The 19199-nt window shown below is 40.0% G+C and overlaps 1 protein-coding gene across 3 annotated transcripts in view; it reads left to right on the top strand.

Annotated features, from left to right (window-relative positions):
* Nucleotides 1-19199, top strand: part of IFNGR1 (interferon gamma receptor 1) — a 32046-nt gene that overhangs the window by 515 nt on the left and 12332 nt on the right. For 2 of the 3 annotated variants that reach the window (XM_027633540.1, XM_027633525.1), the window contains exons 2-6: nt 10131-10245; nt 10634-10818; nt 12268-12416; nt 13129-13300; nt 14322-14437. In XM_027633540.1, coding sequence (XP_027489341.1) covers nt 10131-10245; nt 10634-10818; nt 12268-12416; nt 13129-13300; nt 14322-14437 — 737 coding nt within the window. The remainder of the gene's footprint in view (nt 1-10130; nt 10246-10633; nt 10819-12267; nt 12417-13128; nt 13301-14321; nt 14438-19199) is intronic. The other variant, XM_027633533.1, reaches the window with a different exon arrangement.

Genomic DNA, 19199 nt, shown 5'->3' with positions numbered 1-19199 from the left:
CAGAGCAGGGTGTGCATCGAACAGGCGTGCTCCACTGTGCTTTGTAACTTCACGTGTCCAAAGAGGCAGAGAGGCTGGGAATTTCAGTGCGAAAATGGGGAGCACGGGGCTGCGGAGCGCAAATAAGGCATCGGGCTCGTGGCCTGGACCACGCGTGTGGGGGAACCTTTCGGCCAAGTGCTGGCGGGGTGAAGGGGTGGCTGGCCAGCGGAGAGCTGTTTGTGCAGAGATGTGGCAAGTAAATTATGAGAGAAATAGTCAGGTTTCAAGTTTACGTTCAAGCTGGAACAGCTCATTAAAACCAGAGATTGCTATCCAAAGTCAAACGAGAACATGGATTTAATTTTTAGCAGTATTGAGAGCTGTATACAGGTGTTGCACATCATGCCCTTCATGAAAGGACTCGATATAGGAAGCATGCCCACACGTTAGATAAATGCAGCACTGTTCTCCTGAGCTTCACAAACTAAGCAAGATCCGTTTACCTGAAACGTTACGTGCAGTAGGTCACAGAAATGCTGGCTGTGTGCCCAGGCTCCTTGGATTCTGCAAGTGGAGATGTCCTGGAGTTTAGAGCCATACCCAGGTGAAGTGACTGAACTTGCTTGCCCTTGGGGATGGGCCACACCATATCGAAGTCTATTTAAATTTATCTTATGTGGACTAAGAGTACTAAAAATGGTAATCTGCCTGCTTTCTTGTCCCTTGTCCCAAGTTTACATCTTGACTGTCCAGTTTGTATGAGTTGGTGGCTGATTGTTAATCTGTAAATCTTGCAGGGGAAACTCCCTTCTTTTCCATATTTGAGTGGTAGGGTAACTCGGTATGTGAAATACTGTCTTCCATGATCTGACTTAACTTCTTTTAAGGGTGTGCTTTTATTGCTAGTAAACTATGCCACTTTTACATTGTATTAAGCATTTTTAAGATAAAAACCACAATACCAGTAAATCACTTGTAAAAAAACCTGCTATAATCCAGCACAACACATGAACAGTTATCTCTGTGTAAGAGTACAGGCAGTGCTGTGGTGTAGGTGATGTAGCAAGCTTCCTAGAAGCAAAAATCTTGTCTTTCTGCCCATGAGTGTAGCAAACCCTCAGCTCAAAGGAGCAGAATATGCTTCTGAGTTAGGTTTTGAAAACAAGCAGCATTTTCCTGGTGACTTGCACTCGGGTTGGTCTCAGCCAGTTATAACCATGCCCTTCAGAGACTTCATCATTTAAGTAAAAACTTAGGTTTTCAGTGAAAAAAAAAAACCCATGAAGTGAATTCTAATTGATATTGCTGTATATTAGTTGAATGTGTAATGACTTATACAATGTTCTTATCATGATTATATTGATGCAAGCAGATTTGCTGACTTACAGTGGAAGAGTTGAAGTACAAGGGGAAGTCTGAAGGATGTTTATGATGCTTTCACACACAGAATCACAGAATGGGTCAGATTGGAAGGGACCACATCTGGTCCAACCTCCCTGCTCAAGCATGGTCATCCTAGAGCATGTGGCACAGGATTATGTCCAGACGGTTCTTGAATATCTCCAGTGAAGGAGACTCCACAGCCTCTGGGCAATCTATTCCAGTGCATGGTCATTAGCACAGTAAAGAAGTTCTTCCTCATGTTCATATGGAACTTCCTGCGCATCAGTTTCTGCCCATTGCCTTTTGTCCTATTGCTGAGCACCACTGAGAAGAGCCTGGCTCCATCCTCTTGACACCCTCCCTTCAGAGACTTGTAAACACTGATGAAGTTTCCTCTCAGTCCTCTCCTCTTGAGGCTGAAAAGACCCAGTCCCCTCAGGCTTTACTCAGAGGAGAGATGTCCCAGTCCCTTGAACAACTTTGAACCCTCTGCTGGACCCACTCCAGGAACTCCATGTCTCTCTTGTACTGGGGAATCCAGAATTTCATTGGCAACAGTTGTATGATTTTTTTTTTCTTAAGTCTTAGCAGGGCTTTCCGTATGCCAGTAGTGTAATACTTATCTCAAGACTGAGTATGTAATGGGGAAATGCCCAGTCATCCTCACATTCTGTTGTAAGACACCATTTTCCTTAGAAAAGCCAGACAACCTAACAGGTGTTGCAACACCTCCTGCATTTCCTACAGCTGAGTGTCTAATGTGTTTGCATTGATGCAAAGCGTGACTCCTCAGTGGAGCTAGGCACTTGTTGATGGGAACTCTCAGTCTCTATTTTAGTATCCTGCAAGAGGAAGTCTCTGGGCAAGATTACAGTATTAGAAGAAGATTTGGATGCTGTGGTAGCAGTTCAGGTGCTTATTGCACATTGAAAGCCAGATTTCCAAGGACATGTGTCGTTCATTTGTGCAACTGACTTCCTGTTATATGTGATAATCAAGGTGGTCTTGATTTGTTCTTTTATGGTTCAGGTTACTGGCAGTCATAGCAATTGTCTGTCCAGCTGAAAACAAAAACAAATTAGATGGTAGAAAGTTATGTGTTTAGATATCATCTATTATAATGACTTCTCATCTGTAATAAAACCGAAGAATAGTCATAAAATAGATAAAACAATATTTAGCTTCTACTATTACATCATTTTTTTTAGTGTCCATTCTGTGCAACTTGCTGTGGTTTTTTAAGATAGTGATGTGAGTCTGCCTCTCATCTCCATACAACTTACCATCTTGTGGAGATTTTTATCATAAACAGTGCTTTTAAAAGCTCCATAGAACAGTGTCAAACCTTTGAGCCCTAAGAAAATAAAATCATGTCGTAAATAGAAGCTGTAAAAATGCTGTAAATACTATGTATAGTGTTCATTCTTTATTCTTATGAAATAATTTATGTTCATTTCACTAAATATTAAAAAAAAAAGCTTTAAATTTTACCCCTGATCATTGTACTCCCTTCATTTGTAGATTAATTCTTTTTTGAATTTAAGATCTTTTGAGAACTTCTGGTAGAACCTTCTGCATAGAATTGCTGTTACATGCATTAATTTAAGCTTGTTTGTAGTAACTTTGTCAAGTAAGTACCATCAAGGTACAGGAGTGACATTACGAGAGTAATGTACGTCCTGTGTTTCTTTTGGAGGGACAAATGAAAGCGAGTGAAGGCAAGCACATGCAAGCATTTCCACATACACTGTGTGGCTTCTGCCACTTAGGAGAAGGCTGGGCAAGTAGCAGGCACAACATTTCTTCAGCCCTTGCTGCTTGGTGTGTGCCAGTCTGCCAAACTCCCCACCAAAGCCAGCTGACAGGCAGTCTCCCTTCCAGCAGTCTGACAGGAGCAGGAATGGGCTGTTTAGTGCCTGGCCTGCCAGAAGCATACATAGAAGGGATGGGGTGCATGCTAACCCAGGTGTGCTACCTCGAAGGAGAACATGGCAGAGGGCACAGACCCTTCTCTGACAGCCATTTTCCACTTCTTGCCATGAGAGGTGCTTTGTGCTCCTGTAGCCTGTGCTGAGATCTGACCCCTTCCTGCTCAGATTCTATCCTGTGGTTCTGGGCAGTGCTCCTAGCTCTCTTCTAGCCCCCAGATGGCTGTGCTCTGCTTTAGTACAGACCAATTTTGTTTGATTCAGAACAGATTGAAATGAGGATCTAAATGATTAGTGGACTGTTTGTCATGGTATTAAGCCCAGCCAGCCACTAAGCCCCAAACAGCTTGCTCACTCCCACACCAGAGGGAATGGGAAGAGAATCAGAAGGGTGAAAGTGAGAAAACTCATGGATTGAGATGAAGTCAGTTTGTTAGAGATAGCAAAAGCTGTTCAGAACAAGGAATTAATTCAGTGCTTCCCATAGGCAGGCAGATGTTCAGCCATCTCTGGGAGAGCAGGGCCCAATCTCTTGTAATGTTTACTTGGGAAGACAAGTAAACACTATCGCTCCAAACATGTCCCTCCCACTTCCTCCTTCTTCCCCCTGCTTTATATACTGAGCATGACATCATATGGTCTGGAATATCCCTTTGGTCAGTTGGGGTCAGCTGTCCCAGCTGTGTCTCCTCCCAGCCTCCCATGCACCCCCAACTTTCTTGCCAGTGTGGCAGTATGAGAAGGAGAAAAGGCCTTGGCTCTGTCTAAGTGCTGCTCAGCAATAACAAAAACATCACTATATTATTGTTACTGTGCCCAGCACAAATCTAAAACACAGCCTCATGCCACCACTGTGAAGAATTTTAACTATACCCCAGCTAAAACCAGCACATTCTACCCCGTATCCATACCATTTACCTCATGCCCTGGTCCCACACTGTTAGCATAGCTTCATTAACCACCAGCACCCTTCCCATTCTTTGATATAATGCACAGGTATCATTCCCTTAGCCTATGGACCACCCCTGCAAAATGTCCATAAAACGTCTGTTGAACTTATTTACTCCATGACTTTTGGGCTCTGTTGTGATGTTCTCTTGGGTCAGGAGGGGTGATGTGTTACTTAGAATTAGTGAGCACCAAAGCCAGGTCAGGGCACTGCTGCATTGCAACTGTTTCTTGTAAGGCTTCTCCCTTGTTTCTGGTGGTTCTTGTTATAGCAATTCCTGTAACACAAATCATGGCTTACAACAGTTTAAAGGCACATTCATTACAATCTTCACCCCTGGTCCTTTTGTGCCAGGTTATTGGGTTTAACATTGCAATGAACTCCTTCCCTTGTCCAGAGCCTGGCTGCAAAAAGGGGTTCCTGCTAGAGCCTGCCATTAGTGTAATCCACATCATGGTCCTCCATGGGCTTCATGGGACAACCTGCTTCACCATGGTCTGCAAGGGAATCTTTGCTTCCTCTGCTCCAGCATGATCTTCCACTGACAGTCCTCTTTGAACTTCTCCAGTGTGGGTCCTTCCCATGGCCTGCAGTTCTTCACAAACTGCTCCAGCATGTGTCTCTGGTAGGGTCACAGGTCCTGCCGGCAAACCTGCTCAGCACAGGGTCAGTCCTCCTTCAGCATCCACCTACTCTGGCATGGAGTCCTCCATGGGCTGCAGGTGGATCTCTGCTCCATTTTGGACTCATTCACATGTAACGGTACCTTCAACTCAAGTTCACATCAAAGGTCCTGTCCAGTACAGGAACACAGAAAAGCAGCAGCCACCTGCCAGCCCTGGTGCATTGCTCTGGCTGTTATGAGAATGTTTCCAGGAAAGGAATACAGGAAGCTGATAAGCGGTATGGCAAGCAGTGAAAGCAACAAGTACTAGATTCTGATATACTGTCAGGAAGGCGAGCCCCATGGCAAGCACAGGGGCCTGCTCATTACTAGCTAAACAGCACTAACAACTATAAATTTAATCTAGTACATCCCAATCCGATATGTCACTATCTCAAACCCTTCAAGTCCCATGTTGGGCACCAAAAAAACCAAAGGAAATGCAGCCTTCAGAGACAGACTGAATTCTTTTTATGTGCTATTTTTCATCCTTAGCATTGACTTGCTGCCTTCTGAATCCACTTTTCAGAGTATTGGCTGCCTTTTTGTAACCTTTTTTTTCCATTTTTTTTTTCTTCACTGTGTATGGCTGCAGAGTCCTGCAGAAGCATTCTGGGTAGTACAAATTTCTCTGGTCTTTTTTCCCTTGTCTTCATTTTCAGTGGTGGTGAAAGCTAAGGAGAAGGACTTTTTTACATCTGTGAAGTAATCAAAACTACTACCCTTTCTGGGTGGAGTTAAAGTGGATGTGTGAGCTCAAGTAGAGCACAGGGCTGGCACAAGGGAGGCACACTGTTTTCCCAGTCAGGGGCCCGGAAGGGACTGATCTGTTAGCGTTGCAGCTGGCTGTCTTTAAATGATGAGTTACCCACTTGGCATGAATCCACAGCAGAGTTCAAGCTTTTGTCCCTCTTGGCCTACTGAAGTGGCTTAAAACTGGTTTCGTATGATGTATCACTTGTGGATTGTAAGGATTAGTTTGTTTTTAATGGAAATCTCAAAAAGGAGCAAGCTTTCAAAAGATATTTTTACTTAGGTTTTTTTCAGTCTTTTTAAGCTTTGAATTTGTGCTTTCTATCTGTATTTCAGTGTCTAAATGATGTTTAAAAGGCACATACAACGTAAACCAACTCTCTGGCTCTTAGGGTCACTGTTGTCTCAGATAGTTGTACAGTAAAGTCTGCATTTGGATTCATCAGGCCCTATTCTGTTACGTGCATTATTGCACTTCCAGTTAAATTCCACTTTTGTGAACAGTGATGATGAAAGCCTCTGAGTATACAGGAATGCCTCACGGCTTCTGCCAGAATGAGAGAAGGAATTTTGGAGTTGCGTAAGGTATAAACATCAGCTGAAAGGCTGTCTCATTTTTACGCCTCTCAGTTGTTCAGTTCATTGAACTAATTTTTGCTGTTGAGCAATGAATTGCTGAAGCTCAATGAACAGCTAGAACATCTACATATATAAAAAAACATTAAGTCCTTCTGCATATGCTTTAAGAATAGATTTTATTGGATATATGGCTGCTTCAAACTTGTATTTCGTAAGTACTTTCCATAGGTAGTAGTATTCAGAAGTGAAAAAGATAGTCAAGTTTCAAACTACTATAGAAATCTTTCTTTATGTCTATATGGCCTGCATATGTCTGACCCAGCTGAGATTTGTGAGAGATGTGCAGTGTGGTGTTCTTGACTTGAGGAAGTGAATGTATTAAATAAGACAAGTTAGACTTGTTCTTCACAAGTTACACTTGTAGATAAAAGCAAGCATTTTCGGATGTTGTGATGGATGCTTTTGAAGCAGAACTGCATCATATCTTGTGTGTAAGTAGTGGATTAGTTCTAACTAGTGTCTTAGTCTTAGAAGATACCACCAGCTACACTTGCTTCTGTTACTCTGAACAAAAATACAACCCAACCCAACATCCTCCTTATTTCTTAGCAACCTGAAATCAAGCAGCAGCAGATACTTGCAGTAAAAAAACTCCACTTCTGGTGGAGTTTGGCATTTTATTTCTGCACACATTTCCTTAATGTCTGCTGTGCAAGTTTGCTAAAGATGTAAATGTGTACTTAATCTTAAATACATTAGTTAAGATAATTGCACATTGAGAAGATGTTTGATTATTTGTATACAGACATCCCACAGTAGTCACACCTGCAGGGTCTTTGCCATGGCATATGGCAGCAGTAATGTGGATTGTTTATATATATAAATAAATACATATCTGTCCAAGTTATAAACTGATGCAAGTGTGAGTTTGCTAAGATAAACTGTGCAGTTGCATAGTTGCATTCCCATGTCTGTTTTCTGTTAAATGCTCAACTTCTAGGTCACCCTGTGACCATGCTTGTCTTTGCTTTTACCCCTCTCTTACTTCTACCTTTGCTTTCCAGCATTCCAGTTCTTTATCCTCAAAATCCAAGCACATTTTAATTTCTTTTAGTTTGCTTAAAAAAATTGTGACTCTGACTCGCCTTATGTTCTTTTATTGCTTTATTCTCTGGATGTAGAGTTGCTGTCTGGAGTTCTTTTATGTTGTTTTACAATGCACATACACATCTCAATTTCTGTGAAATTGAGTGTTCTTGCTGCCATGTCTATTGGCTTCTCGTCAGCCAGTATTGCCGTCTTACAAGGCAAGGTGAAGTGGGGATGGAAATCACTTCATTTGACCTGGAAGAAAACTAGAAGTTGTTGAGTGTTCTGTATAATGCATCACAACATGAATTGCTGATCAGTTTTCTTCTCACTTTTTCCACACTTTCTCACTGTTGGAGTTTGCACCTTGAGTGTTGCTGCATTTATCTTTATTATAAATTAAAAGGAGTTTTATGTTTAAAAGTGACCTTTGTGGCACTAGCTGATGTCATCATCTTCCAGTTTTGCCTGCTGAACAACATAGAACATGGTGTAATGTTTAAAAAAAAAAGAATTCTTCATCATGGGTTAAGTAAAACAGTGTTCATGTAAAGTATTATGCATTTTAATTGGCAATAGGCAGAAGTAGCATCTAGAAAGATTAGACATTAGAACTTTGAAAATGTACAATGTCCTCTGTGGTCTAGACTCTTGATGCCTGAATGAAATGAGGTTGGGGTGTCCCAAGGCTCAATCTCTGGACTGGCTGAAGGAGAAACAATTAGAAGTCAGCCAGTCTGAGTACAGTGGCTGTGAGCTGGACAATAAAGAGCATTTGTTTAGATCCCTCTGCAGGTCTCACATGCCTTGCGAAGGTCAACAACACCTCCCATTACAGTAGCACTGGCAAATTTGCCAAAGGTGCATTCAACTCCTGCATCCATATAACTGGTAAAAATACTGAACAGAACAGGCCCTAGGATTGAGCCCCAAGGAACACTGCTGGTCATGAGCCAGATGCATCTCCATTCACTGCAGGCTTTGGAGCTCTGCCCTTCGGCCAGTTCTTCACTCAGTGCACTGTGAACCTGCACATGCCACAACTTGTTCAGGATGTGGTGAGGGACACTATCAAAAGCCTTACTAAAATCTGGAAAAAGTACTTCTACTGCCTTCCCTTCATCCACTAGGCAGATGACTTTATTGTAGAAGGATAATAAATCAGTTAAACATACTTTCACTTTGTGAACCCCTGTTGACTGTTCCTGATGGTTGTCTGTAGTTTCCTGGGTCTTTCCTCATGCCCTTCTTGTACACTGAGATAGTGGCTAGTGTCCAGATAGTGGCTAGTGTCCAGATAGTGGCTAGTGTCCAGTCAGCAGTGACCTTCCCAAACCTTTGGGAGATGATGGAAGGGTCCTAGTGTAACATCTACTACTGCCTTCAGTGCTCTGGGGTCAACCCCTTTTGTTAAGCGGTTTTATTTGTATAATAGTACACAAAAGATAAATTTAGTAAGGCTAACTACACTCTGCCTTAAAACTGCATATTTGAAGTAACATTTGTGTACTTGACACCTCTTCTGTCAACTTGTCACCTTTTTCTTCATGTGGTTGTGAATTTGATGATTGTGTTTCTTTTTTTCCAATAGCTGAAATACCACTTTTGTACGTACTAAAGCATAAACCACAGAACCATTTGCGGAGTATCTATGTTACATGTATCAAACCTTGGTGGTTGATAGCATATCTCAGCCTCTGTGTATTACTTTCGGTAATGTGTTATATTTGTGGTCTTGCTCTCAAGATGTGAAAATTGTTTACTTTCCCTCAAAATATCACAGAGTGAAGTTGCAGCACTTGCTTTGTGAACAAGCAGCAGCCTAGAGCAGATCAAATACGAGTTACCCGTCAACATTTCGTACAAGCTATATTGAGATTGCTAAAGATGACAAACTAGGCATTGAGAAGCTGAGAAGTAACAGTTAAAATTGGTTGAGTGACCTTCATTTCTTTTCTCTTCCTGTCATGTGACAGCCTTCAATAGTTACAGGATCCTGTAATTTTCCTTCCCCTGCAGCTGCTCCCTCGATATCCCTGTGTCACTGTTTGTGTTTAGAAGAGATGCTTACTGCACAAGGAAAACTGTCAATGCTGCTTTTTATTTTTGTGCTGTTTTACTACATTATCTCAGATGCTTTTTACTAAGTGTACTTTGAATGCTTTCTTGTATATGGAACTACATTATAGCTTCAGGGTTCAAATTTCTTACAAATGCTTGTAATTCATTTTTCTCATCACATGTTACTGAAAATACTGCTGGAGTGGTAGAAGTCATTGTTAGAAATTCATGTTGAATCCAGGCTTTCCCCAACAGACCTGTTGTCTTTTGGCCTTGATAGTCCAGCTTTGGTATTTCCCACCTCACCCTCCACTTGCTCTAACTGAATTTCTGAACGGAAAGAGAAACCGACGGGTGCTGGGCTAATCTCCTCTAACTTGAGTAAATTCGTACTATCTGTCTTGCTGATATATCTGTAAAATACCAACACAGGGGTATAATCATCACTGCTTATGAACCTGATCTGGGCTATCTGATGGACTTGCTTTCAATGGGCATGGGTTATTTGACATTCTGGGTTGCAAACAGGATGAAAGCTGTCTCCGTAGGAGAGAGAATAATAAATCAGCTTACAGGGCTCTTATGTGTTTGTACTGGTGACAAACTAGTTCATTGAGGGGGAAGTATTTGTGATTTTTATGCCTACCATGTTGCCTTTTCCGAATAATTTAGGAGTACATTTGACTGTTCTTGTACTTGAATAGGTCTGTTTATCAAAGTACAATTGCTCTCTTTCTTCTAGTGCCTTCACCAACAGAGATTGTAGTAAGATCTGAAAATTTCAAAACTCTTTTGCATTGGCAGTATCCACCTGTGTCTGAAACTCCTCATTTTATTGTGGAAATCAAGCCTTACAAGTAAGTTCTTACTATTTTGTCATTTCCTGTACCTTAGATTCTCTGGAAGCACATAAAAGCAGTCAGTCATTAAATTTCAGTCAGTTTTTTGTCTATGTAGTGAAGTCGTGTAGGGTAAAGGTTGTCCAAGTGTAAATTAAGGCAAAATTAAGTCAAGTAACAGGATGGCTGAGGTTGGCAGGGACCTCTTGAAGTCATCTGTTCCAACCCCTTTGCCCAAGCAGGTTGTCCAAGACCACGTCCAGTCAGCTTTTGAATATCCCCAGGGAAGGAGACTGCGCAACCTGCTTGTGCAATCTGCCAGTACCTGGCCACGCTCACAGTTTTTTGTTGTAGGAAATGTATTGTACAGTATTCTGCAATTGAAATTGTATTAACTATTACTTGGTCTGTTTTACAGTTTTGGTGACTATAAGAACATCTCAACTTGTGTGAACACTTCAGCTCATTTTTGTGATCTCTCAGGGGAGATATGTGAGCCTTATTCGTCTCACTGGCTTCGACTTAAAGCTATTATTGGGTCACAACAGTCTGAATATGTTGAGACAAATGAATTTATTTTGCAAAGGCATGGTAAGTTGCGTCATAACCTAAACCTTATAATTTTTTCCCAAAATTTAGAAAGTTAATAATTATCCTTTTTTGTTGTATTATTGTGTCTCATTTGGGAATATCTTAAAGCCGGGATGAAACGAAGCATGATGATTGTTTAGTAGGATTCCATAGTACTTGTTAGCCTTGATGCTGTGGCATCTGAATAATTATTTCAAAACATCTAAAGGCAAGAAGGTGATGCTGATGGTGCACTCTGTGAATCCTTTCCTTATTCTTCCCTGCTGTCCCAGACACCAATTTAGGGCAGGAAACTTGTCACCGGACACTGTGGACCTTTAGGCATGACTGAAGTAGTTATGCCTTGCTTGACACTATAATGCCATGTACTGACAACTTTGGTATTGGGTACTGTCTAGAAGCTGTGGGATATCACTGTGCCTGGATAACTAAGTTACCAATTCTTCATGTAAATCCTTTGGGCTACTTTGGGAAAAATCAGTCTTTCACATCAATACTGTAAAAGTAAATTTTGTGTCTAGAATCCAGGCCATTGCAGTACCGTGTGGCAGGCCCTGGCATTCCATGGATAGTGCAAAGGAAATTCTACAGAGTGAGGAAAGACCAAGAGAATTCCACTCATGCTTGCTCCATTCTCAACATACACCTTTCAGGCAGAATGTGGCCCACGAAATTCTCTTACTAGTGCTATGCTTTAGATAGAGCTGGATTTCTGCAATGCTGGAGCTGAAGGAGTGGAGTCCCTCTTTGTTTTCTGCTATGATTCCTTCCCAACCAGTAGTCCTACGCCTTGAAATAGGGGCTGCTTTCTAGTTTTCGACTAAGGGACAGAAGTCGTGGTAATAATGCTGAGTTTGACAGTTTGCAGAAACTTGGTAGCCATGTATGGAGAAAAGAGAAAAAGTCCTTTTCCCATTGAACAAGAAACTCATGTTCGGTCAGATCATTAGACACCAAAAATTCACAGAGGCCACTGCCATGGGAAATCAGGTTTCCAAAGTACTGTTCCTCAAGGTGAGATGTGCTTGGCTTTTTGTGTAGTCTTTGTTTCAGTACAATATTGTTTTTAGCTGAGGTGATTTATGGGGAGATCTAGTCAGCAGTATCATGTTTGGTTCTTGTTCATGTGTATGTAAAATTGCTGTTAGTCTTTTCTGTTGTCAGCTGAATTTTTATGGCCTTATGTGTATAGGAGAGTTGAGTTGCTTAACAGTGGAATTCTTCATGGACAATCTGTTTCATTTTAGAAGCCAATTCATTAATGTATCCAAATGCCTTCACTACTTCTAAGCAACAGACAGGTCTGAGCACAGCTATGCAATTTAACAGCATTGAAATAAACGTGTAATTCTTCTCAAATCTCTGATGAAGTTTGGAAAGCTAACTGTAAATAACATACTTTATGTTAAAAGCTTTGGCCTAATGGTGCTACGGTGCAATGTCTTGCAGGAAAAATAGGACCACCAAAACTGAATCTCTCAAGGCATGGTGATAAAATCGTAGTTGATATTTACCATCTTTTATTCCCTCATTCTTGTATTGAAGACATTTATTTAAAGCTCGAGTACCTGGTGACTTTTCGGAAGAGTGAAAATGAGGTAAGTTCTGAAAATAAAATCTCAAATTAAAAACACTTGTTTACCGTAAATGCGTAAACAAGACATTTGCTCCTATGACAAATGGAGCAAACAGATACCAAGAAAAAAGTTGAAATCCTAAAATGTTGAGTGCATTACTGTGAGATATGTAACTGGAAGGTCTGGATTTTAGTTGTCCAAATGAATGGTTTTTAAAAAAAATTAGATTATTGCATTAGCTCTACACAGGATAGAGTTACTTGATTCCACACTATTGTTTGTACCTACATGCTAAAATGTTGGTAACTTTACTTAGACCCCTTTCACTTGTCTAGAGAGACCTTTCATTTAAGAAAATTACCTTTCAAGGTATTGATAACAGTTTATTTAGCAATCATGGAGGGTGAACTTGAGAAAAATTATAGTAGGTATGTTTACTTACAGTTACCTTTTTCATATGCATCCTGGTTCAAGTTTTATAAGTGAATTAGGAATGTGAATCTAGACTATGAACAGCACAAATTTTAGATGGAAAATAGCATGTTGTGATCAAATATAACATCTTAAGGTAGCCAGTAAGCTGATAGCTGAAGTTCACACAGCTTTTGCAAGGGATATAGGTAATGTAGGAAACATATCTAATAGTGTTTTAATGTTTTTGGAAGTGTTGGAAGGTGCTGTAACGTTGTTCTCTTGAGTCAAATCATATAATGTGTCTTCTGGTTTTTTGCAGATTGAAGAGTTCTATGCAGACAATTGTACAGTGGATAAATGTAGCCTCAACATCGCAGTTCCTGCTGAAGGTTCTACTTACTGTGTTTCAGCAAAGGGAATTTTTGAAGAACTGATGATTGGCACCCCATCAGAGGAAAGCTGCATTCTTGTTCCTGTTGAGCAGACATTGAGTAAGCGGATTTTAAAACTATAGTAAGAAAATACTGAATCTGACCAGAGATCTGATCTAGCATGTATTTGAGCTCTGATGTAGCCATGGGATGCCTATGGGAGAATAGAAAAACAGGGAAAGTATGATCATTCTTTTCCATATGCACTTTGACAGTTCGAAAGACCTTTAAAGATCAAGTACAATTTTCAAGTAACCCTGACATTTTTTGGTTGCTTCTTCTGCTTCACTGGTATCACAAAACCTGTTTCCATTGCACCTGATCATTGGTGTAATAAACAAATAACAAATGAATCATTCACTGAGTTAGATGTGGGAGGGTTTGTGTCTTCTAACAACTCACTTTTTGCTCAGTCTCATCACTGTATGCAGACTTTTCATTTTGAAACGACTATAAACTTGTGGTCATGAAATTTGTCTCTTAAGAGAACAAAAGGCAGCTAGTGACCCAACTTTATATCTCTGATAATCTCTTACAAAGTTTTTAATATTACTTAATTATGACCTGAAATTTCAGTGGAGAAAAGAGATAAAATTGATAGAAGCAGCTGTGCTTTTATTGTACACACAAGAGGTGCAGTATGAGTGAGGGAGAGGACATTAAGGAGAGTCAGACTAGTGAAATCTTACTGGTAAAAGTTAAGAATTCTATGTTTTGGAAGATTTTGCATTTTACTTTTATTGTACATAAACTATGTGTAATTAGTTATTATACTGTCACAGGGAAAATGTACTGATCTCTTCATCCCCATCTGTCATCTCTTAAGGAACAAAAAATTAGTTATAAAATTCCTTTATTTCTGTAAAAACATGATTATATTTATACAAATTGAAAATCTTCTGTCATGCTAATTTTTATTTACTCAGTAAAAGTTTAATCAGTTTTCTTGAGTAAGAAAAGATAGTAAATTGGCATTACAGCTAAGCATTCTGAGCTACTACAATTTCTGAAGTTATTGTAAATGATACAGCAGGAGCTTGTTTTTCCAAACTTACTAGTAGATTTTGCTTTAACTTCTTAGGTGTACTAGTTATCATCATTGTGTGTGTTATTGGGAGCCTGAGCATAATCTTGATGGTATATTGTTGTGGCTGCAAGAGACTAAGGAAAAAGAACGTAAAGCTGCCTAAATCTTTGGTAAGTTCAGACTTCTTATCTGCATCAGATTTTTAATATCCAACTATTTAATTTGTATAACTACCACATCTTTATGCCTATCTCTTTCTTTGTTTGTTTGGGAATTTGTTTTTTTTTTACCATGGTTTAATAGACGTTTAGAATTTATGCCAGTCTAACATTCTGATAGCACCTGCAACCAGATGCCTTTTATTTTTTTTTAGAGATAGACTTCAGTCTGTTTTTAACTGAAGTAGCAGTAGTTGGTCTAGTTTGAGAATTTAGTTCTTAAAAAACTCAATGTGTGTGTACCTAGGCAGGTTTGTGTTCATCCTAGTAGCAGAGACACAGAACCACAAAGTCACTGAGGTTAGAAGAGATTTTTGAGATTGTGTAGTCCAACCCTTTTGCTCAAGGAGGCTCAGCAACAGCACGTTACCCAGGATCATATCCAGATGACTTTTGAATACCTGCAAAGAAGGCGGCTCCACAGCTGCCCTGGGCAACCTGAGCAACCTGTTTAACCACCCTCACAGTTTTTCTTACATTCACATAAAATTCGATGTGTTTCAGTTTGTGCTCATTTCCTTTTGTCCTGTCACTGGACAGCTGTGAGATTCTTTTCATTTAATGGTAATATTGCAATACTGCTAACTGCTATAGTGTTCTTAGAGTTATGCAGAGTAAGGGGAGGGAGGGAGTAATAGAGCCATAGGAAGAGGGAAGAACAACTAGGGCAAGTCTTCTCTCACTGAGCAGTCTCAGGCAAGAGAGGTCAGCAGCTGCTCTATCTTAAAAGCTCCTTGTAGCTGTCCTTAGGAAACAGAGTGGATGTTCCTTAAAGAGCAGAAGCACTCCTTGGTTTCACATCAGGTGATAGTGGAGTGTCTAACAAGTACTGTTATAAGGTCCTCATGGTGTCCCAGTTAGTCACGGGTTAACAATCGCAATTTTAAAGAACTGCCACTTGAGGCAGTAGTAAACAGTAATCAGAGGAAGTGTATCTTCTCGGTGGGTGTAGGAAGCCTCATAAAGCTTATAGACTTCAAAAAATCAGATGAGAGAAACCTCTACAATGGAATCTGCAGCTAGGCCCCAGTATCAAAACACACAGGCCTGTAGAGACACTGCAGACTTTTTGTCATCTTCATATCAGTATGTAATTGTCTGAATACGTACAGTTATGGCCTACATGCACAGAACAGTAATTTTTTGTGAAGTTCATTATAGCAAAAGGTGGCTCATTCGGAACGACATTGTGCTCAATGGATCCGTAGTTATTTTGGCTTCTCAGTACCACTGTGATATCACATCTAAAGGATGCACAAATAGAATGTGTGCTCCTTAATGCCTGTGAGCTTTCTGATGTGTGCTCCAAGTTCACGTTTGAGCTCACCTTGTAGAAACTCATTTGTGTGCCCATACGCTCAATTTACTGGGCTATATGCTATCTTGTGATTCCCAGGTTCCAGTGTACCACAGTGTAGTTCACATTCTACATCATGCTTTATCACTAAGGAGCTGAGGGAGACCTATAACTATTTATAAATATTGTTACCTGGGTGGTCAGGCACTAAGACAAGTCCCCCAGGGGAGTAATCACTACCCGAAGCCCATCATTGTTCAAGAAACATTTGGACCATGCTCTTAGATGTATGGTTTAACTTCCAGGTTGCTCTCAGTGCAGTCAGGAGTTGGATTCTGATCCTTCTGGGTCCCTTCCAAATCAGGATATTCTTTGCAGCTCTGTTTTTTTTAGTTATACAACATATATTTTTCATCTAGAGAAACTGTAATTGTTCCTGTAAATTTTAACTTATACTTGCCACAAGTAATTGTCATATTACAAGAGAGGAACTGCTTCATTATCTTTTGCGAAAACGTTTTTTTTCCTGTGAGCATCTATAGAGCAGTAAGGTAGTCTTCTATTTGTAAACTTACACATCATTAGTGTGTTGTGAAATCATGCAAAGGCCATGCAGATTTTTGTCACCGTCCTAATAAGGTTTGAAATGGACTTTTCAAACTCTCCTCCAGAAAATGTGCACCTGAAAATTACTGGGAATTCGTACGTGGATAAGTCCCTAGAAAAGAAAGTTAAGACAGAATCTGTTAATTACACTAACTGTTACAGATTGCTTGGGAATGTTATTTATCTGTATTCTTGAGTCAGGCTTTCAGCAGTATATCTCCCTCGCCTCTTGAGACAGTGAAAGTCCTGAAAGCTCAGGTGCTCTCATTGGAGACAGGAAGTTGTGTGAGCACCTGCATATGCCAGGAAATACTGCTGACATCCATCTTAAGCTCACTGGCTGTCAGTTTGCCAGTATTAGATAATGTGAAAAAAAGAAAAAATATTAACTTACCTATGGCAAATACTTTTCTTGCAATAGCAACCATATCTTAATTACACTTGTTGCTTGAGATACTTTGAATGGCATTTCAGTTAGTGTAATAACATGTGATTCTTATCTTTGAAGCTAGAAACAACTGTATGAATTGCTAAGTTGTCTTGTAGTCATGACTCAGTGACTCCTAGAAAACCTTTGGTACTGGGAAATCCCCCGGAGTTCTTTCTTCTAATCGCTTCCTTCTTTCATGGATGGGAATGGGAGTGCCTTTGCACCATCTTGCGTTGGTAGGAACTTGCCAAGAGAAAAATGGATTTCCTTTTTGAGAAGTCTTGGATGTAGTTGTACAGGGAATAGGTATTTTATCCTCAAACTCTCTGAATATATTCACTGTGAAATGCAGGACCTGTATAAGAGTACAAGGCAATCCCTTACCATATTTTAGGACTGTGATTTTTAGAGCCATGTGAAAATCCTAAAGGGACAGAAACAAGTACTCATTGATTTAAGATGGAAAGTTGTAAATGAAGGTTTTAGCAATAGTTTCTTTAATATTTTGTTTTAATTCACATTCCTCAAGTATTCTGTCTTACACAGAGAATTATCTTCTCTTGTTGCTTGCTGGGATTTTTGCTAGATTTTTACTACACACCCCCCCCCGGCTGAAAAAATATAAATGCTGGTCCCTTCAAGGTCAATGTTGTAAGCATGAATATCCAATATTTTTTCAAATACATTTATAAAGAGGTTTTAAAAATAGTACAATTATCCTACCAGCTGTTCTTAGCATTTTCAATATCTACCCATTATTGATTGTATTCTGGTTTTTGCAACTAACTTTTAAGCATCTGCATCTTATGAATTAGTGGTTTCTGTGAATTCTCATGAAAATTACTCTGAATATTCTTCATATAGTATTCTGACTGTCTCCACATAACAGAAAATGAAGATCCAGATACACTGATGGCTGAATGGCAGCTAGGTTGTAGTGTGTCAGGAGCCACCTTAAGGCACTTTTTACAAGTTTTTCAGTGACAGCCCTTGATTCCCCAGGGTTTGTCTTGCCTTGGTGGTGCTCACACAGCTGTTTGTAAAACTCACTTAGATTACAAATAACTGCTCTCCAGGGAGTGTTTGTTTGGTTTCTGGTGGTTGTTGTTTGTTTGCTCGTTTTTTCTAAATTGCAATGGTTTCATCAATCCAGCCTAAAGCACAGTAGCATCAACAGATATCAGGGCTACTGAGGGAAAGGATAACAGAGCTGAAGTGAGAGATGAAGGCAAGTTCTAATGAAGTTAGCACAATGTGAAGGTATGAATGTGAAGCTTAAGTCTCAAAACCTTTTGATCAGGGAAGACTCTTGAATAGCACAGTTAGATTTGATCATCTGGTTTTGATGGCCCTCTCAGTTCTTAAACTAATACAGACTGGGAGGTTCTTTATGCCTGTTTGTAACTTTTCTTAATGTTATTTTTCTTCCCCGTTCCTCTTCCTACCTACATCCCTTTCTTCCTAATTTACCTCAATCTGAAATTTCAAAGAGATTATTTTTTACAAAGTATCTAAAAAACAGGGATTGTGTATTTTCTTAATAAATTTGCATATCTATAATACTTGATAGTCTGTGACACATCTATATAGGGAATTACAAAATTTGGAAAAGGGCACTATTAATTAACTCTTTCTCCCTAGGCATTCTGTTATCTTTAGGGAACACCATCAAACAACTGAAAATTTGCCCTTTGTTTTTCATATGTTTGTATTCTTGAGAACTCATTAAAAAAAAAATTAGAAGGGTCTAAACAGCCTGAAGACGTATCATAATTGCTTAAAACAAGCTGGAGCCTGGCCATTGAAGGAATTCATATGATCACCCTGTGGAGGGATTTCAAAGCGAAACATTAAAGTTTGTTGCAGCATTTGAGGGAGTGCTTAGTGACACCGTGAAATAACTAGGAAAACTTTGTCATAGATACGATTACTGGGTATGTTGTCCTGAACACAGGCTCATTACCTGGTGTGCAGCACCAATTCATGCACTGAGGTGAGGTATTTCAGTTTTTTATTCTAATTTATGCAAAGTAATGAGCTAGGTGGTAACCCACAAAAGGCTGGCTCACCGATTATCAAAAATTTACAGTATTTATAGGTTTTAACAAAAAAAGGCATCAGCAGTTGTTGGTTACAGTTATATAACTTTTTATAAACTAGTACTTCACCCCCTGTTTGCTAGTTATCTCTCTCCCTTCCATGCTGATTACTCTCCATGTGCAGTTCTTCCCTCCGTTTCAGTCTGGGGTCCGTTTTGAGTAGGTGGTCAGTGAGTTGGTAGACACAATCTCTACGGCCGGAATTACCTTTCCCCCAGTGAGGGGGGGAAAGTCAGCTCTGCTGACTTCACTCCTGGTAGCTCTCATCCAGACAGCCCATTC

Source organism: Corapipo altera, unplaced genomic scaffold (genome assembly GCF_003945725.1).
Source record: "Corapipo altera isolate COAL_440 unplaced genomic scaffold, ASM394572v1 2b, whole genome shotgun sequence".
NCBI lineage: Eukaryota > Metazoa > Chordata > Aves > Passeriformes > Pipridae > Corapipo > Corapipo altera.
Note: the sequence above shows the minus strand (reverse complement) of the source record. Positions and strands in the feature narration are given on the sequence as shown.